Consider the following 20646-nt stretch of genomic DNA (forward strand, 5'->3'; position numbering starts at 1 on the left):
GTGAAGGAATATAGGCACAATCAATGAATAATATGCAGATTTAAATTCCACTTAAGACATTTTACAATTCACTGTTGTCATCTTTAAAATGAGTACAAATTGCATGCTGACAAAAGGAACAATAATAAGTCAACACTTAAAATTAGAGTGATTTTACTGAGATTTCTTTCTGTTCAGTGCTTTAGATACTCCGTCTTTTACATTCCACGCCATCATTTTTTTATTATTGCAAAAAGTATTCTCTAAGTTTTAAAGAGAAAAATAAAAGTGTTTTTTTTAATTTATTGTCTAGAGCATGTCTCTTTTTAGTGGAGCAGAATTGGGGTTTTCTTTAAAGGACAGAGGCTTAAGCACAGGAAAAATGCTCTCTAAAAAAACAGGTATACCTGAAAATATGAACAAAACAAAATAAAATAAAAGGCAGTCATTAAATTGAAATTTTGATATACATATAATCATTGTGTATTTAATCAAATAAATTAATATATATATATAGTGAGAGAGAGAGAGAGAGAGAGAGATGATCTCAATTAATTTTAACTTAAATAGGAATATTTAATCACTTTAAAACTAAAGACCCATACCACTTGGTTGTCAAATACCAAACAGTCATCCATCAAAACACACATAAAAGCAAAATTATACAGATTGAGAAGGTTATATTTGTGTGTTTCAGAACATGTATATACATATGTTTTTTTTGTATTGTGTTTCAATTCTTCATTATTCTGGTAGGTGATGAATTTTAGTTTATTCACTTATATAATATAGAGAAAACCATCCAATTTAATAAGTTGTGGTTAAAGGATCAAATCACACAATAAATGTAATGAACTGAAAACCAACTGTATTTGGTTTTAAACTTGAAGGGTAAATGGGAAGTGGAAAGAGATTCATAAAATGATATAACTATATTAATATCTCAAAAAATAAAAGAAATAGTTTTTGAAAGTCATTCTGCCATTGCAGCAATATGGAAGATCCTGGAAGTCATTACTTCAAATGACAAAATGCAGCTGCACAAAGACAAATACAGGATGACCTCAGTTAGATGAAGAGCTCAAAAAGGCAGAGAGTGATTGGCTACATCAAAGAATGTATTCACTGTTTACAAGCAGTACATGGGAAAACGTTGTAATGCATCAGGAATAAGCCCATGTGATGGATTATACAATGTGTGGCCATTAGAAATAGCAACGTAATACACGCTTGGAAATGCGGTCTTCAAAGTACTGCTCATGGTGCCCTGTTCAGATGCAGAAGTGGTGCCTACTGGTATTTTCAAGACACAGAGTTTCAGTAAATCCTTAATTGCTACAGAACCCTTGACAAAATATGTATTTCTTGTATTGTGTTTCAATTCTTCCTTATTCTGGTAGGTGCTGAATTTTAGTTTACTCACTTATATAATATAGAGAAAACCAGACAATTTAATAAGTTGTGGTTAAGGATCAAATCACACAATAAATACAATGAATTGAAAACCAACTGTATTTGGTTTTAAACTTGAATATGTTTAGAGATAATAAACACATGTAGAGAATAACTACCTCCTAGGGTTCCTTTTGTAATTGAAAGTTTGTACCATTCAACCTGACTTACCAAATATTACCATAATGCATACCAGGATGGCAATTATTACTTCTGTTTTGAATCCCATGAGAAACAGAAGTCCCTTCTTAGTGCAAATCTCTGTGCTTCTACTTTCTCCACAGTCACAGACTTGTATAGTGAGGGTGTTTGTGCTTGTAAGAGATGGGATTCCATTATCAGCAATCAAGATGATCATGGAGAAGACAGGCTCTTCTTTAAGGCTAAAACCAGTTCTAATTGTCAGAATTGTGGCTGTGTTATCTAAAACAGAAGTCCATGTTAACAATTTTTTGAACAATGTAAACTAAATATGTACTATGCAAATACTAAGGGCAAAAACATTTCAATATAATCATACTAGGCAAATAAAAATATTCAAAATATCCAGTCCCAAATCATATTGAAATGTTCTGAAAATGAGTTACATAATTAGAAGAATTATTTGAATCAGTTCCAAAAGGTCCTGGGGAATATCAAAGATGCATAGTACAAAGAAAAGGAAATATTTCTCTACTCAGGCATCAGTACTGGTAGGGGCTGTTAAGCATTAGACATGTACTGGTGGGACTCTCAGCTTTATTTTTATTATTTGTGACTAGCATTCCCTCAGAACAAATTAATTTCACAAATCCTGGATACATATAAGATATTCAGTAACCTAACTACAAAAATATGTGCTCTTAAATAATATACATTCTAATTAGAAAAAGAGATAATTCAATTTTGGAGAGAAATCCTATTAGAATATTCATTTTACTGTGACTTTACCAAGTTGTATTTCATATAAAATTCCAAACATACCTTCATTACTTGTCATCTCAATTCATTCATCAAGACGACAACACAACAGAAATTAGTTATATAATTCACAAACATTTCAAAGTACCAGTGTAGCTGAACAATGAGTACTTCCATTTATGTAAAAATTCTCTCAAAATCCCAAATACTTAGAATAACATTTTCACTAATGCAATTGTCTTCTCTCAAAATATTATGATGTTTTCTTTTCTAGGTCTTTGTGTCTGTTATTTGTTTTGTTTAAATGTTGAGTAGGCTTCTGTGATAGCTAATCTTGGTTTTCCAGTTGATATAATGGAGAAAAGGGAACCTCAATCAGAAAAATGCCATAATTTGCTTGGCTTGTCAGCATGTCTGTGAGACATTTTCTTGATTGTAAGTAGACGTAGGAGGGCCAAAGCTTCTAATGCCATCTTTACACACATGAGCCTAGGCTTTCTAAGAAAGAGGGTGCAGCAAGCCAGAAAAAAAAGCATGCCAGTAAGCCTCTGTGGTTTTCTGATTCAAGCTCCTGCTCTGGCTGCCACCAAAATGGACTGTCAAGCAAATAAACCCTGTCCTTGCCAAGTTGGATTTAGTCAGTGTTTTATTGCAGCAACAGAAACAAACCAAGGTATCTTCCCACTACCCTAAATAATATTTGTATCCAAAAAATCAAATTAAGAGGCACAAGACAACAATGTTCATTTCACTCCCAGACTGTCTAATTTATAAAGTTTAAGTGAAAAGGAATATATATATTTATATGGCAAAAAGTTCTTTAAGGTTAATGAAAAAGCTAAAGAAACCATTTTTAGAAGTTATAATATTTACATAGAAGAAGCAGATATTCTGCCTTTAAAAAAATTCTAACTTCAGAATATTTACAATTCAGTTAATAGTCTTTGTGTTGCAAGGCAAAGAACAGACTTAAACACTATGTTTATGTAACCTAATTAGTGTTGCCAGATAGTCATCATTAAGTCAAGCTAAGCTCACTATATTTAAATATAGATTATTATATTTTCATCTTTACATTGATAATTGACAGAGTCCAAGATGCAATAGACCTATGATGTCACCACCATAGTAATATTTGAGAACCTATAAGACTTTCTAGTATCTTATAATGAAGGACAGCTTTCTGTTTTAAATTTCAGTTTGAAAAGCTATAAATAAAACTCATAGACTTACATTTAATATGCAAAGCAATTACATTTCCAACCCCTCTACTCATGACTTTTAAATGTGTTTCTAGTTTGAAGAAATATGAGGAATAACAGAATCAGTGTCCTTCAAAATTGATTGTGAGTTATTTTCCATTTTGGCCATTGCTTTTTATTTATTTTTCAGTATTGCAAGAACAATAATCAGTTCTCCAAATCCACTGGTATTAAAGATATTAGATTGCACCAAACACACTTATAGATGAGGAGTTACCTTGATTGTCTGTTAGTATAAAACTTGAGTTGTCTGTGTCTTCCACAGAGTGATTAAAGTAAAAATGGTGATCTTCTATGGACTCATCTCTGTCTATTGCACTGATGATCTGAATTATCTAGAAAATATAAAGAAAGTGGATTGCTTTTGTTGGGAATTCTAAACCAATCAATGCTTGCTGTGGGATGTCGTTCTGTATGTTGTGAATATGTGTTGCTCTGATTGGTTGATAAATAAAACACTGATTAGCCAGTAGCCAGACAGGAAGTATAGGCAGGGCAAGCAGATGAGGAGAATTCTGGGAAGAGGAAGGCTGAGTCAAGAGTTGCCAGCTAGATACAGAAGAAGCAAGATGACAAGGCAGAACTGAGAAAAGGTACCAAGCCACTTAGATAAGAAATATCGGTTAATTCAAGTGTAAGAGATAGTCAGTAATAAGCCTGAGCTAACGACCAGGTCATTATAAATAATATTAAGCCTCTGTGTGATTAATTTATAGAATTCTGTGGAACTGTGGGTGAGAGATTTGTCCCAACTGTGGACCAGGCAGGACACAGGAAACATTCTGATTACATTTGTCGCCCAATGTGGGGCTCACAAATTTCCATAAGGCCTAAAAGTGTTTAAAAAGGGCTTCTAAACACATAATAATGGAGCCCAAACCAGCTTCCTACTTCATGTCTCATGTGCGTCAAGATATAGAGATGCCAAGGTACAGAGACGCTGTGGTATATGGACTTGAGCTACAGTATGGTGGGTACACAGCGTATTGGCTTGAATATAGCATGGCAGATTCCAGCCACTGTACTCAGTGGTGCCTTTAAGACGTGTAGCACGGTCCATGGTGGATATAGCTTTTGCTAGTACAGACAAAAAAAAAAAAAAAAAAAAAAAAAAGAAAGAAAAAGAAAAAAGAAAGGGAAGGAGTTACCTACTTCTGTGTCACTAGAAATGGTTCAGACAAATACTCTGTATTGGCAGCTGAGACTGCATGACGGCAGTGCCTGGGTTTGTCTGGAATGAGTCCCTTTGCCAAATGCAGTTGAGACAGGAGTGAAACATAATGAGGGAAGCCTTCCTAGCTTGAGAATAGGTCTTGCAGTTCAGGAATGAGTGCAGCAGAGCAGGAAGCGGGAGGAGGTGTAGGTCAGTGTTTCCTGACCAGACTGCATGCCATTCTGGGCAGTAATGTTGGCGTGATCTGAGCTAGCCAGGAGCACGTTGGGTGATTAGAAGTTTGATATTCTTGGTCAAACTGAAGACTTATTTGGGGACCAGAAACCTTAACAAGTAATCTCTCACCTTGAGCCACATACTTCGCTTAAAGTATGCTTTACACCCCCAACCCCACCCCCACCCCCAAATCTGTTTGGGGTTAGGGTTTGAGAAGTGAACGGAGACATGTGAAGAGGTTTGTTTAATGGCATACTGTACTGGAACACTGAAGACCTGCAGCAGATGTAAATTCCAAGTCTTGTTATAAATTTTTAAGATTGTGAAATTATCAAAATGCACATGAATCAAGTTTTAATACACTGTCTGGGTGAATGAGGCTGTCCATTGCACCATTTCTTTCTTTGGGTTCTCAGGCATGGTTCGGCAGTGTAAGAACTCTGTAACATTAACATTGAATAAAAAGTAAATCTATGAAAAAAAAAAAAAGTCCCAAAGAAAATATAATCCAGACTCTCTGTGTGATTTCCATCTTTACATGGCTTATTTTTCATATTAATTTTATTTTCTCTTTAAAGACTTTATTTTTCAAAACTTTCTATTTCTTTATATTACTATCTGTATTCATTTTCTTCTCTCTTCCAAGCCTACATGCAGTTTTACACACACTCTAAACTGTTTAGGGTTTATCCCATCTGAGTCCTTCTTATTGTGAATCTATTGCTTTGAACTGCAGAATGACTGTGGGGCATACATGGTTTGCAAAGAGGGTGCTGAGAGGAAGTTAGACAAGTAGAGCTTAAGCTATTTGTACAGAGAATACATACAAATGGTGCCAGAGGAAGTTAGCTTAAGCTGTTTCTGTAGAGAGTAGATACAATGGATGGTGTGGAGAGGAAGTTAGCTTGGGATGTTTGTATAGAGATTAGATACAAATAGTGCAGAAGAAAGTTAGCTCAAGTTGTTTATGATACTAAGATCAGAAGATGATGTCAGTGGATAAACAACTCATAAATAAGAAGATGAATATATGGTGACCTTTAAAATGATTAGTCAGTTCCTTCACCCCCTCCTAGGGTTCTGAGGTTTTTGCTATAAAAGAGGCCTACTGCCTAACAATAAATGAATTCTTGCTTGACTTGACTCATGCTGCGTCTGATTGTCTCCGGGTAAGAGGGAGGCTGGGGAACAGGCGAGCATGCACTTACCTTTCCTTGGTTTCAGGCCACCTCTTCACAGGTGACCTAAGTTCCCAGTGGGGCAGGACCCCACAAATGACTAGGACTGAAATGGCAGCTTTAGCTGCTAGCTCTGTTTACCTCAGCTTTTCAACATGGCAGAAGTACGTTTACCCTAAGCTCTGGGGGAACCATGCTCATCGCTGACTGTGAAACAGTGGGCCTATCCTTTCACACAGCAGTGACTCATCACGCCTTTAGTCACAGAAAGCAAGCCTTTAATCCCAGCAAGTAGAGTTGAAAGCAGAAAGGTATATAAGGCGTGAGGACCAGAAACTAGAAGCATTTTGGCTGGTTAAGCATTTGGCCTGGTTAAGCATTCAGACTTTTGAGCAGCAATTCAGCTGAGACCCATTCTGGATGAGGACTCAGAAGCCTCCAGTCTGAGGAAACAAGACCAGCTGAGAAGTTGGCCAGGAGAGGTGGGCTGTGGTTCGTTCTGTCTCTCTGACCATCCAGCATTTCACCCCAATAACTGGCCCTGGGTTTGATTTTATTCTCTAAGATTCCTGCTACAGTGCATTTTGTTAATTTTAATTAAACATATTAGAAAATACATATAAAATCAAAGGCTTTCATCTTCTGAAGCATTCCATTACAAAAGGGAAACATTTTTCAAAAAGTTTTTGTTTACCAAACAACTTCACATTGAATGATTGACAATATGCAAGCCATCAAGGTAAATGTGACTTTTATGATTTTCTATTTATCTTGCTTTACTTCAACAAATACAGACAATCGGTGTGATCAGTAATGATCTGCAAAACCATCTCATGCTTATCTCACCAGAGAAAGTTTTCTTCATGAGGATATAATAGAATTGTAGAGATGTACAAAAGCTCTCTAGAAAGCTAGTCCAGGTAAGCCTACAAAGAAATGTTTTATGTTCAAACATAGCCAAGTGTTTGAGTTTAGAGAACTTGCAAGTAGCACAATATGGACTAACAATAATACAATCTTAAACTCCTGTCCTCATTAACCTAAACAAAATCATAAACTATAATAAAATAAAAATACTACCTTGCTATCATGTGATATCCACTTTATTACCATAAGCATAGATTGAATAAAACTTTTCTTTCTATCATATATTTAAATAATTATAATTTAACTAAAAGCAAATTATTAGGAAAGTAAAAATCAATATGGGCATATAATCGACAGATTGCTACCGATTCATAACCCTTTGTTCTGTACTCATGTGGAAAAGTAATTGTTCTTAGAAGTATAACTTGCCAATTTGGATCTTTCATCTTACACTCAAGTAAAGTTTTGTTTGAAACACTTTTAAAAAGAATTTTGTTTATAGAAAACAATAATATCATAATCAATGTACTTTAATTTTCATAATTAATCACAATCTCACTGTGATCATGACTAGTTTATCTTTTTTTTCAGAATATAATGAACATATTTATGTCGTGCCATAAAATAATTGAGAACTGACTTGATTGTATCTGCATTTCTTTACAGTTTTATGATTTGAGATACAGAGTGACATTTATTTGATTCTGCATGTTTGTATATCATCTTTGTGGGTCAAAGGGAATCATATATTTCCTGTAACCTTTAAATGTACTGTTTCTGAAAATCAATTACAAAACTAATGACATTAATAACAAAAGCTAATAATTCTAAAAATGTATATGAACAGGAAGTCAATGTCATCATAATTGCATCTGCAAATCATAATAGCTGGCTATCAGATGAAGATTAATAATAAAGAATGAAGTAAGGGAGAAAGAAATCTAGGTATTTTACAATGTCTTTAATGATGTTGATAAAGTAATTTTAAGAAAAAGTACATGTAATAATAGCATTTGTAGTTGAAAGTTTTTCTATAACCTACCCAGTCCTGCAGCCACTCAGACCTAAGTAAACACATGGAGACTAATATTATTTTCAAATTATGGCTATGACAGGCTTCTTGCTAGCTATCTCTCTTATCTTAAATCAACCCATTTCTACAAACATGGCTTGTGGCTTACATCTTGCTTCTCCTGGTGGTGACTAGCAGAGTCTGCCTTGCTTCTCCTTTCTCTTCTTGTCTATCTTTTTGGATTTCTTGCTTTCCTCTAAGCTGCCTTGCCAAGCCCAAATGACTTTATTTATCAACCAATCAGAGTAACACATATTCACAGCATACAGAAAGATACCCCACAGCACTTACCTTTTTCTGTACAATCAAAAAGGAAGATTTTAACTTTAACACAGTAAAATTACATATTATAGAACAGTTATCAAGCAAGAATCACAGTTACAATATCCAGTCCATTTATATTTGGCCAATTGAAAGAAAATATTCTATTTATCATATATTTCTGAGTGCAAGGTTTCATATCTAACTTATCTCTTATCATAACCGAGGAAAACAATAATTACAACTATCTAATCTTAAGTTATATCAAAGACCTCAGAAGGATACAATATTACCTAAGTAAGCAGGAAGAACATTGTAAGCAATTTCCAAAAATGTACAATGACAGAGACAGCTGGGTGCCTGGACAGTCACCCAAAGTTCATTTGCAAAGTTGGGGCAATCTTCTTCAGCCTATGAGCCTAGAGTCTCTCAGTCACTTCTCTCTGTGTCCTATAGAATTTCTGGCATGTTTTTTTGTAAAGCTGAGTAACTCTCTCAAATTGCAAAGCTCAGTGGTCACCTTCCTATGGGTCCTACATGTCACATGGATTTCTGCCTCTGGAATGCTAGGATTAAAGGTGTGTGCTCCCACTGCCTATCCTTTATATTTAATATTGTGGCTGCTCTGTCTCTGACCGCAGATAAATTTATTAGCATGCACAATATTTGGGGGAATACAATACCACAATACACTGTTCATATTACAAATAAATAAAATAGGTCACTTAAAAAAACATAGATGCATTTATATTTGCTTTATAGGTGGATTAGCAATAAGATATATGTCATTTTATTAATTTTAAAGATAGAAACCCATTGACATAATCAGTCCTTAATCGATCTGAGGTACTATTAAAACAATGCATTCAACCTTGAATATATATATATATATATATATATATATATATATATATATATATATATATATAAATATGATATATGAATGTCTTAAAAAGTTCTTTTTAGTATATATTTAAGACATTCATATATCATATTACTTTTTAAAAATTTTAACAATGGAAATAATGCATTTCATTGCGCAAATAAATCTAAAAATGTGCTTTTGCTTAGATTTCATTAATTATCTAAACTATTATATTTAGCTAACTCAGACTTATTGAGGGCTTCAAAATTGATGTGATTATCAGTAACAAAATATAAGATTTAAAATGTAAACAAACTATTCATGGATTTAGGAATCAAGTAATAGAAATAATCTCAGATTATAAGCAGTTTTGATAGCTCTGGTTTTAGAATTCTCTTTGCTCTCTGAGTAGAATATTGACTAAGTTTCCCTTACATGATACATTGGATTTCCTGTCTATAATTATTTTTGAATTCTATGATGAAAATTCATGTAAATATGGCAAATTCATAGTATTTAATGTGAAATATTTAGAAATTTCTAAAAAAGGGAAGAAACATAAAAAATCAAGAGGAAAGGAAAGGACATAACTGGTTCTAGGTATGGTAGAGGATAGAGATTATGGCAGATTAACTAGGAGAGCATAGCCAGAGGCATGGACATCTGGAAGAGTCCAGAGTGGACATCACAAGATTGAGCTGTGCCGTGTGGGGAGTGGGAGGGGAGCAGAAACCAGGTGCAACAGCCTGGAGGCCGAAGGTACAAAAACTTTATAATATGTTACATAATATCTTCCTTCCCTTTCCTCCCTCCAAATTCTCCCATATAACTTAAAATTTACTGCCTCCTTTTTCAATCTTTGCTGTTAAGACTTCTATGTATATGTGTATATATATTTGGAAATATGAAAGTACAATGTCTTTCAGTGCCAACTGAAGAATCAGGTAGTATGCTAGCATGCTCTTCCCTGAAGGCAAATATTCTGAGACTCTCAGCATTCCTTTGCTAACAATAGTCCTTTGTGCAGGGTTCAGTCCTTATGGACATTCCCCTGTCCATGTCAGCTTGCCTATTATTATTACCCTTGTCGGTTCATGTTTAGACATTCATGTTAGTGAGATGTAATGATGTTAAAGACCTAAATGCCTCCCATAAGTTGTCTCATCTTCCCAGTTTTCTTTAGAGTTCTTCCTTTATTTGATCAATAAATATTGTTGTTTTTAAATAATATAACCTTCACAATCTTACTACTTATATTTATTCATTCATTATTCATTAAATGTATGTCATGGCATACATTTAAAGGTGAATATGTTTGAACATATTTTTGTACACGTATATACTCATATATTATGTGTCCCTGTGATAGAATGTGAATTATAGGCTTATCAAAAAACTTGACCCATAGCAACATCTATCTAGCTCTATTATTTTCTTTCCTAGACAGTCTCATTTGTTAATTACAGATATCAGATATTTCTATTGCATCATTTGTTAAGTATAATTATTTTAAATTTGTAAAATATGCATTGTTGAATTCAACAGGAACTTACTTCTTTCCCTGACCCATGTGCAGGAGATTTAAATGAAGGTACTTTCCTCCTCCATCACAGACTCCTTTATGTGGTTTCTAGATTACCACACTCTCTATTTCCCTAGGTTTTCAAATATTTTCATCCCTGTCTTAGTATCTAGCCAACACTGCCTTTAATATCTCACAGATAACTGATATATTCAAATTTATCATGTCAAGCAAGGACTTTTCCTTTTAATTCTATATTGATGTTCAGGAGTCTACATAAAAATTTAAAATTTCACAGATCTAATCTTGATTTCTTTACTTTGTTTCTCCTATGTATTTTTTCAACCTGGCAAAACACATTTGTTTCTTACAAATATATTGGCTGAAACATTAGAATTTATTCATGGTTATTCACCTTTTCTAATTGTAGCATGATTTCAATCTCTTACAAAATCTCTATTCTCAATTTGTGTCAAGGATCCTGTTCCTTCCACTACTGCCTTTGATACTTTCATGCTGTAAGACCTCATCCTCTCTTGCCTTGTAATCTGATAACTGGAAGGGATGCCTTACTATAGATGTGTTCCTCTTCATGTCAGCATGTAAGTGTGTGTCCAGAAAACCATATGAAATCTTTCCATTATTCTTGTTTAAATGTTCTAATAATGTCAGAGCTTATTCAGAGAGATATAAAATAAAATCTAGTGTTAAGCACATAAACTTAAGCTATTTCTTTGAGACCTACTGAGTCTTTTCTGTGTTGGTCCTGCTCTAAACACACGGACAGTCCCCTGCTCTAGCTGCCTATCTACTCTAATCACTGTCAATACACTCACTCTTTTCTCTTTTCCATTTCAGGACTTCATTAAAATAGTCTTATATTAATGGGATTTTCCCTAAATATTCTATTCACAGTTTTTCTTTTGGACTCCTAGATTTATATCAGAAATAATTATTAATACAACATTTATAAAACATAAATATGTACTATCACAATAACTATAAGTTTATAATTAAATGATGTACTCATAGCAATTGATAATCCTGTATTAAACTTTTAACACAAAATCAGTAAGTAAATGTCTACATGTCTATGCTTGGTATTTCTTGTTCCATGTTAAGCATAGAACCATTTTCTTGCTACCGTTATTTTTATATGATCTTTTTTCTCAGTCTCCACTGGTATATATAATTTTTCCAACAGCTTCTAGGGTAGAACTTATAACCAACACATTGTTTCTTAATTCTTGTCAATCAGGCTGTTTATGAGTCATTTGTGGTGGTAATCTAATTGTATTGAAATATTATTCTGATTTGTACTGAAATATTAATTTGATTGTATGTTAATAAATAAAGTTGTCTGGGGGTCAGAGCTATTAGAGCCATAGCAAGAGTGTGGCGGTGGCGGCACACGCCTTTAATCCCATAAGATCTCTGTGTGTTCAGGGATACAGCCAGCATTGGAGACATATGCCTTTAAGACCTAGGGGGCTGTACATTCAGACAGTGACGAGGCAGTCATGTGTTTGGGTTTACAACCAATGAGAAGACAGAACAACATACTTTAAAAATACGAACGGACAGGAAGTAGGTCTCTTTTCGCGAAGCTGGGACAGCAGGAGGAAGGGTGAGATTTTAGCTCTGAGCTCTGACCTCTCGGCTTTCTCTTTTACATTGTTTCTGTGTTTCTTATTTAATAAGATGGTTGGATACATCTACATCTGGCGCCCAACGTGACAAGTATCCATTAAAAACTGCTTGGCTTGGCGGCAGGTCCGCTTTCCCGCAAGGGCGGCAGGCGGCCCGCGGCGGCGGCGGCGGCGGCGGCGGCGGCGGCGGCGGCAGCGGCGGCACACGGCGGCCGGCGGCGATCGGCTTCTTAGTCCGAGCTGCTGGCGTCCTAGTCCGGGTAGCAACTTCTAGCCCGGGCCTAGGTCTGTGAGCAGCTTGCCTAAAGCCGGTGCTACAAACAACTCAGACCTGCCCTGCCGAACAGGGCCCTGCCTGTAAAGCCAACGCACGTGGTCGGAGCTTAAGGAAGCCAGACCCAAGCCTTGACTCGGCACAAGAGGGAACACGTGGCTGCATTTAAGCTTTAGCCAGCTACGCTTTCTTGTGCGTTCTCTCTTTCCTCTCTCTCTCTCTCTCTCTCTCTCTCTCTCTCTGGATTTACACCTGGGACACTAGGTGGCTGCTTTGAAAATCCCCTCGGATTTCTACTGTTCTACGCAGATTTGGTAAGTCATAATATATCAGATATTTTAAAGGAAACTATCTAAAAGAGAATTTTTTCCACATTAAAAAACAAATGGGTTTTATGTGTACATTGGAAGAAAATTGGTTTTTGTTCGAAATTTTAGGCAGTCTGGCAATGGAACAACTATATAATATTAGTATTGGTGGAATTATGCACCTCATCACTATAATAATCCACATTTTAATATTTAAAAAGATAGTCAATTTAAGTGCCAGGATAACAGCGTTAGAAGAACTTGTTAAACCTGTAAAAATTCAGACAGAAGAAATTAACAGTGAAGTTGTTTCAAGTCGGGATCATAAGGTTGCAGAAAGAAAGCCTGTTTTCACACAGTCACCCTTAATTTATCCTGTAACAGTACAGCAGATGCCTGATCAAATGGCTACACAAAATACTTGGGCTCCAATTGAAATGTTGGATTTAAAAAGGTTTAAGGAGGCAATAGTATCTTATGGCATGCATTCCCCATATGTAAAGCAAATGTTAAACACTTGGTCAACATATAATAGGATAGTACCACAGGACTGGCGGGACCTCCCACAAGGTGTTCTGGAACCCAGCCAGAGACTTCAATTTCTGACTTGGTTTAAGGAGGAGGCTAAAAACATAGAAAAACAATGGAGGGATAAAGGAGTACAAGTTTGCCAGGATCAGCTTATGGGCGAAGGCCAATATGCTTCAGCACAAGCACAATGTTTATATGATGTCCAAACCCTAATTTTATGTCGAACGGCAGCCTTGAATGCATGGGACAAAGTTGAGGAACCAGGAAAAAAATCTGAGTCATTTACAAAGGTGAAGCAAGGCCCAAAAGAGTCTTTTACAGATTTTTTACAAAGACTGGCTTCAGCAGTAAAGAGAACGGTCTCGGATTCAGAAGCTGGTAAGGCAATAATTGAATCTTTGGCCTTTGAGAATGCGAATGCAGCATGCAAAAGAATAATCAGGCCATTAAGGGCAAGATCTGCACCTATGGAAGATTGGATTAGAGAAACAATTAATGTTGAAGCTGATGAGCATGATGATACATGGGTAGGAGAAGTAATTTCAAAAGGTTTGAGGAGTGTTAGATGTTTTGGATGTGGAAAGCAAGGACATTTGAAAAGGGACTGTAGACAGGTCATTTCCAGAAACAATGTTTCTTCAAGGAACAATGGCAACAGAATGCCCCTTCCTTCTGGAGTATGCAGAAGGTGTGGTAAGGGAAAACACTGGACCAACGAATGTAGATCAACAAAGGACAGACAGGGTAATCCTTTGCCTCAGTCTTCGGGAAACTCCCAGAGGGGCCTCAGGCAGGCCCCCAGTGCAAATCCAGTTCAAACCTTTCCGGCAGCCATAGAGGAAATGCCTGCTCTGGAGAGCGATTAAATAACCAAATGCCTATTGGAATAAATCATGCTGGTCAGAATGATGAAACAGAGAGAATAGAAAATTCAGGAGAAAACATAAAGAAAATTTTTTGGCAAACTTCTATTAATGAACAAAGACCAAAATTAACAATAAAAATAAATGGTGTTTTGTTGTCTGGTCTGGTAGACACAGGTGCGGACGTTACCATAATTGCACCAGAATTTTGGCATCCAACTTGGCCTCTTCAGGAGGTAAACGTTCAACTGTTAGGAATTGGGACATTATCTCAGGTGAAACAGAGTGCAAGATGGCTCGAATGTATAGGTCCAGAAGGACAGAGAGGAAAATTAAAACCATATGTGGCTAACATAACTATGAACCTGTGGGGTCGAGACTTGTTGCAACAATGGAATACTCAGATTAACATCCCTCCAATCTCAGAAACAAATCATAAACTAGCACATGTTACTGAGAGAAATATTAGAAGATATTGTTCTAATGAGTGGTCACCAGCCATCCATATTATACAAGAACAGGGTACAATAACTGATGATCTTCCAAAGACACCAACAGCTCTACCTTTAAAATGGTTAACAGACAAGCCTGTATGGGTCCAGCAATGGCCTTTAACAACAGAGAAACTCCAGGCTTTAGAAGAGCTGGTAGAAGAACAGTTAAATGCTCAGCATATTGAAGAATCAACCAGCCCTTGGAATTCTCCTGTATTTGTTATTAAAAAGAAATCTGGTAAATGGAGAATGGTAACAGACCTTAGGGCAATTAACAAAGTAATTCAGCCAATGGGTTCTCTACAATCTGGGATGCCTTTGCCTACTCTGTTACCAAAAGGATGGCCTCTCATAGTTATTGATTTAAAAGACTGTTTCTTTTCAATACCCTTACAAGAAAAAGACAGAGAAAGATTTGCTTTTACAGTGCCTACTTATAATAATTCTCAACCGGTTAAAAGATTTCAATGGAGGGTCCTCCCACAGGGAATGTTGAATAGCCCAACTCTGTGCCAATATTTTGTACAACAGCCATTGGAAGTGATACGTAAAAAATTTCCTAAATCTATAATTTATCATTATATGGACGATATTTTACTAGCTGACTCAAATGCAGATACTTTAGAAATAATGTTTGAAGAAGTAAAGAAAATTTTGCCTCGCTGGGGATTACAAATTGCTCCTGAAAAGATACAAAGAGGAGATTCTATTAATTATTTAGGATATAAAATAGAGCTACAAAAAATTAGACCCCAAAAGGTGCAAATTCGGAGAGATAGACTACAGACTCTTAATGACTTTCAAAGATTATTTGGAGATATTTCTCATCTACGAACTATTGTTGGGGTAAAAAATGATGAACTGACTAATTTGTTCAAAACCTTAGAAGGTGACAAGGACTTAAATAGTCCAAGAGAATTATCACCTGAAGCTGAGAAAGAATTGGCCTTGGTAGAAAAGAAAGTGCATGAAGGACACGTGAATCGTATTGATCCAAAGCTGGATTGCATTTTGGTTATCTTACCTTCTAGGCGTTCTCCTACTGGAATATTAATGCAGAGGGAAGATATTATATTGGAATGGATATTTTTACCAAATAAACCAAATAAAAAATTAAAAACTTATGTGGAAAAAATCTCTGACTTGATTTACAAAGGAAAATTGAGACTTCGTCAATTAGCAGGCATAGACCCAGCAGAAATTGTCGTACCATTAACTAAGGAGGACATTGAAAAATTATGGACAGAAAGTGAACCTTGGCAAAGAGCTTGCAGTAATTTTTTGGGAGAAATTAACAGCAAATATCCCAAAAGCAACAGAATTGATCTTATAAAGAGAGCTGATTGGATCTTGCCTCGAATTGTACGGCAAAAACCCATATCTGGAGTTCGTACATTTTATACAGATGCCAACAAAGAAGGAAAGGCAGGTTACAAATCAGAAAATTTAAGTAAAGTGGTTCAAAGTCCGTATAATTCAGTTCAAAAATCAGAATTGTATGCTATTCTGTTGGTATTAATGGATTTTTCAGAACCTCTCAACATAGTAACTGACTCTCAGTATGCTGAAAGAGTGGTGTTACATATTGAGACTGCAGAATTTATCCCTGATGCTTCAGAATTAACTTCACTATTTATTCAATTACAAGATACAATCAGGAAAAGGAATCATCCTTTATATATAACTCACATTCGATCCCATACTGGTCTGCCAGGCCCTCTAGCACAAGGCAATGAAGAGATTGATAAATTATTGATAGGAAATGTGCTGGAGGCCTCAGAATTTCATAAAAAACATCACGTTAATAGTAAAGGTTTAAAAAAGGATTTTTCCATAACCTGGCAACAAGCCAAAGAAATAATAAAGAAATGTCCTACTTGTTCCTTCTACAATCAGACGCCATTACCAGCAGGATGTAACCCAAAGGGTACTCAGAGAAATGAAATCTGGCAGATGGACGTGTTTCACTTTGCAGAATTTGGAAAATTGAAATATGTACACCACACTATCGATACTTATTCAGGATTTCAATGGGCAACTGCTTTGAGTTCTGAAAAAGCTGATTCTGTAATCACTCATTTGCTAGAAGTTATGGCCATCATGGGTATACCTGCACAAATCAAAACTGACAATGCTCCATCATATGTCTCTGTTAAAATGAAACAGTTTTTTGCTTATTACAATATAAAGCATATTACAGGCATACCACATAATCCTACAGGTCAAGCAGTTATAGAAAGATCAAACAGAACTCTAAAGGATATGCTAAATAAACAGAAATGGGTAACAAAAACCCCCAGAAATAGACTGCATAATGCTCTTCTAACTTTGAATTTTCTGAATGCCAATGAGAAAGGAACAACAGCTGCAGAGAGACATTGGATAATAGAAAAAACTACAGAATTAAATCAGCCTATATACTTTAAGGATGTGCTGACCTCAGAATGGAAACCAGGGTATGTATTACATTGGGGACGTGGTTTTGCTTTTGTTTCTACAGGAGAAGATAAGCTGTGGGTACCATCAAAATTGATAAAGATTCGATTTGAACAAGAGAGACCTCTTAATTAGAGGAGGTGATAGTTCATCAACCAGCATGAACATCCAATTTAAACTAACTTGTATCAATAACACATGCCTTTTCATTTAATCAGATAATAACTTGTCAAAAGGAAACATCCCCAAAATTAGTCTTGGGGAAAGGTTTTTGTTTTTGTCTTTTAGGAGAATGAAGGTTAAGGAATCTGAAGAACACTGGACAAATGAGACAACTGAAGAAAAGGGACAAATCATCTATCCCAAGAAACAGAGTGAAACGGTGTATGGGTATATATTATCTGAAAAAATTTTATGTCTTCCTAAATGTTTGTTTCTGCTTTTCTCTAAAGATTTAACACTATTGGTCTTCTAACAGTCCCAGTTCAATTAAAATTTAAAGCTGACTTTGGAGTTGGAGAATGGCTCTCTCCTTCTTTAAACTCAAGCATGTTGTTAAAAGGAAAATGCAAACTCCCTGTATCATGCCAGAATAAGAGCCATTTCTGCTATGGTACAGGACAAAAGCAAAATTAATTAAGGGACTATTCTATTACTAACCTCAACTCTTTGATTCTATTCTGATTCTTTAAACTTTTCTCAAAGTATAAATTTTATATCAAAATTTACAAAATTAATATATATATATACATTTTAAACTTTGTTAAGATATGAATGGTCACATAGAGTACTAACTAATTCTAGAAAAAAGGCTAGCTGCATATATATGTTTTTGTGTTCGAGTCTCTTATCAGTTTTCTGCAGGAAATCACGGCCAGGCCTAATATCAACTGAAGTCTCCAGAAAGAAGATGGGGCCCCACAACAACAACAATTCCACGTGGACAATAATAATATCATTAAGCTGACAAACATCATCCACAGATCAGCTTTGAACTACAAGGTGCTCAGAGCAATTTTGAGATGACTAGCTGAGATGATCCAGTCTCAAAGACTACTTGAATAAGGACTTGAGATAAACCCTGAACTTTGGCATTATACACAGACTGGATAGTGAAGGATATAGCTACCTCTCTTAGAATTTGACAATTAACCTAAAATTTTTCTTTCAGGATAAAGAAAACTTCGCCCATACCCAGCAGGAAGCAATTTTAAGAATACGACGCCCACATTCCCAAAGAGGTGGTGTGGGGCAGGTGGTTTTTTGGTCTTTTTAATGGGTTCTGGGTCTGGGATAATTTTCAGTATTTAGGGGGGTTGGTTACAAGTTATTGTCAAGGGTTAGGAAAAAGGCTAAGCAAAGGAGATTAGATTTAAGGTTCTTGTTTAAAAAAAAAAGAAAGAAAGAAAGAAAGAAGGAAAGAAAGAAAGAAAGAAAGAAAGAAAGAAAGAAAAAAAAGAAAAAAAAAGAGAAAGACAATTACTAGTTTTAAATACTTTACATTGGATTGAATTGTTTTATATTGTACACAAATTTGAAACTGATATTGTTAGAATGCTATATGTATATTTCTAATTGTATTTATTCCATCCATTTAACAATGTAATGCAAATTTCTGATCCTTGAATGTTATTATTATCAACTATTAGGATATAAAGAAATGAAAGCTAGTAGTTAGACATTATCATAGAACTTGTAGTCATATTGGATATGTTTTAAAAATTGAGCAGAGATGTTTTAGACAGGTCATCTTCAAACCCTTCAGAGATCTACAGAATATGGCATTTAAAATGTTTTAATAACTTAGAAAATTTTTCTTTTTTGAGACATGTCGGCTCCTGGCAGTACCAATCTACTTTAGAGAAAATATGGGCATTGAAGAAACTGCATATGGAGTCAACTTTCATTCTGGCAAAAGTTAGCCACTGGACAACAAAGTATCCTCGAATCAACAGGACAAAATGGACAGACAGATCACGAAACAAGGGACTACTGATTCTTGCCAAAACAAGTGTGGTTATGGCTTTATCAAAAGGCATCTTCTGAGGCCAGGACAATATGGCCCCATCCCTGAAGTGGCCTTCGCATCCGGAAAAGGTACGGTGCCCTTTTCTTCGAAGGCAGCTTAACAGGCAGAGGGCCGATGGATTCTGTTGTACAATGGAACAGCAGCTGAAAGCTCATGCCTCTCAAAAGTAGACTGGCATTTAATAGAGGGATGTGGAGAAGAAGGGGATGCTGAGATGAAGCCATATATACACAGCCAAGAAGAATGGACAGCTGAATTAAAAAACTGTCAACAATTTCCAGAATTTAAAATCCTGAATCATGACAGGACACTAGTGGAATTCAGGTGTTTCTGGTACGTGGACTGCTCTCACCCAATGTGAGGTTGAACTGTTGACCTTGTGTACATCCTACTTCACAAATGAGTCTGTCAGATACACTAAGCCTATAGGCTGAAGATGATGCCCCAACACTGCGGAGAAACCTCAGGTGACTGCCCAGGCAGCTGGCTGTTTCTGTCAACTCACAAAATTTTTTTTGGAAGTTGCTTGCATGCACTTCCTGTTTTTATTTTTGTTAGCTAATATTATTCCCTTCTTGGGTCTCTGAGGGAGTTGAAGATTAGTTAGTTATGGTTGAAGATTAGTTAGTTATAGTTGAAAATTAATTAGGATAGAAAGTACATTAGATACATCTTGGATTTACCAAAATAGGATAGAAAATGGAATTATTTTCTCTGATTCGTCAAATACCTGTTTAGGTATTTATTACTTGTATATATTGTATATAGTTATTGTACTTTTGTATATAGTTTTTCTTTTGTTAGTCATAACCTTTTGCTTTTTTTCTTTTTATTAAAATAGAAAAGGGGAAATGTGGTGGTAATCTAATTGTATTGAAATATTATTCTGATTTGTACTGAAATATTAATTTGATTGTATGTTAATAAATAAAGTTGTCTGGGGGTCAGAGCTATTAGAGCCATAGCAAGAGTGTGGCGGTGGTGGCACACGCCTTTAATCCCATAGATATCTGTGTGTTCAGGGTCAGAGCTATTAGAGCCATAGCAAGAGTGTGGCGGTGGCGGCACACGCCTTTAATCCCATAAGATCTCTGTGTGTTCAGGGATACAGCCAGCATTGGAGACATATGCCTTTAAGACCTAGGGGGCTGTACATTCAGACAGTGACGAGGCAGTCATGTGTTTGGGTTTACAACCAATGAGAAGACAGAACAACATACTTTAAAAATACGAACGGACAGGAAGTAGGTCTCTTTTCGCGAAGCTGGGACAGCAGGAGGAAGGGTGAGATTTTAGCTCTGAGCTCTGACCTCT

General features: G+C 35.8%; 1 protein-coding gene across 3 annotated transcripts in view; it reads right to left on the reverse strand.

The window, feature by feature from the left end:
* The window catches only part of Cdh19 (cadherin 19), a 139547-nt gene that overhangs the window by 5183 nt on the left and 113718 nt on the right, over positions 1-20646 (reverse strand). For 2 of the 3 annotated variants that reach the window (XM_042257950.2, XM_042257951.2), the window contains exons 10-11: positions 3811-3928; positions 1603-1854 (exon numbers count right to left, since the gene is read on the reverse strand). In XM_042257950.2, coding sequence (XP_042113884.1) covers positions 1603-1854; positions 3811-3928 — 370 coding nt within the window. The remainder of the gene's footprint in view (positions 1-1602; positions 1855-3810; positions 3929-20646) is intronic. The other variant, XM_076547210.1, reaches the window with a different exon arrangement.

The sequence above is a fragment of the Peromyscus maniculatus genome, chromosome 11 (assembly GCF_049852395.1).
Source record: "Peromyscus maniculatus bairdii isolate BWxNUB_F1_BW_parent chromosome 11, HU_Pman_BW_mat_3.1, whole genome shotgun sequence".
NCBI lineage: Eukaryota > Metazoa > Chordata > Mammalia > Rodentia > Cricetidae > Peromyscus > Peromyscus maniculatus.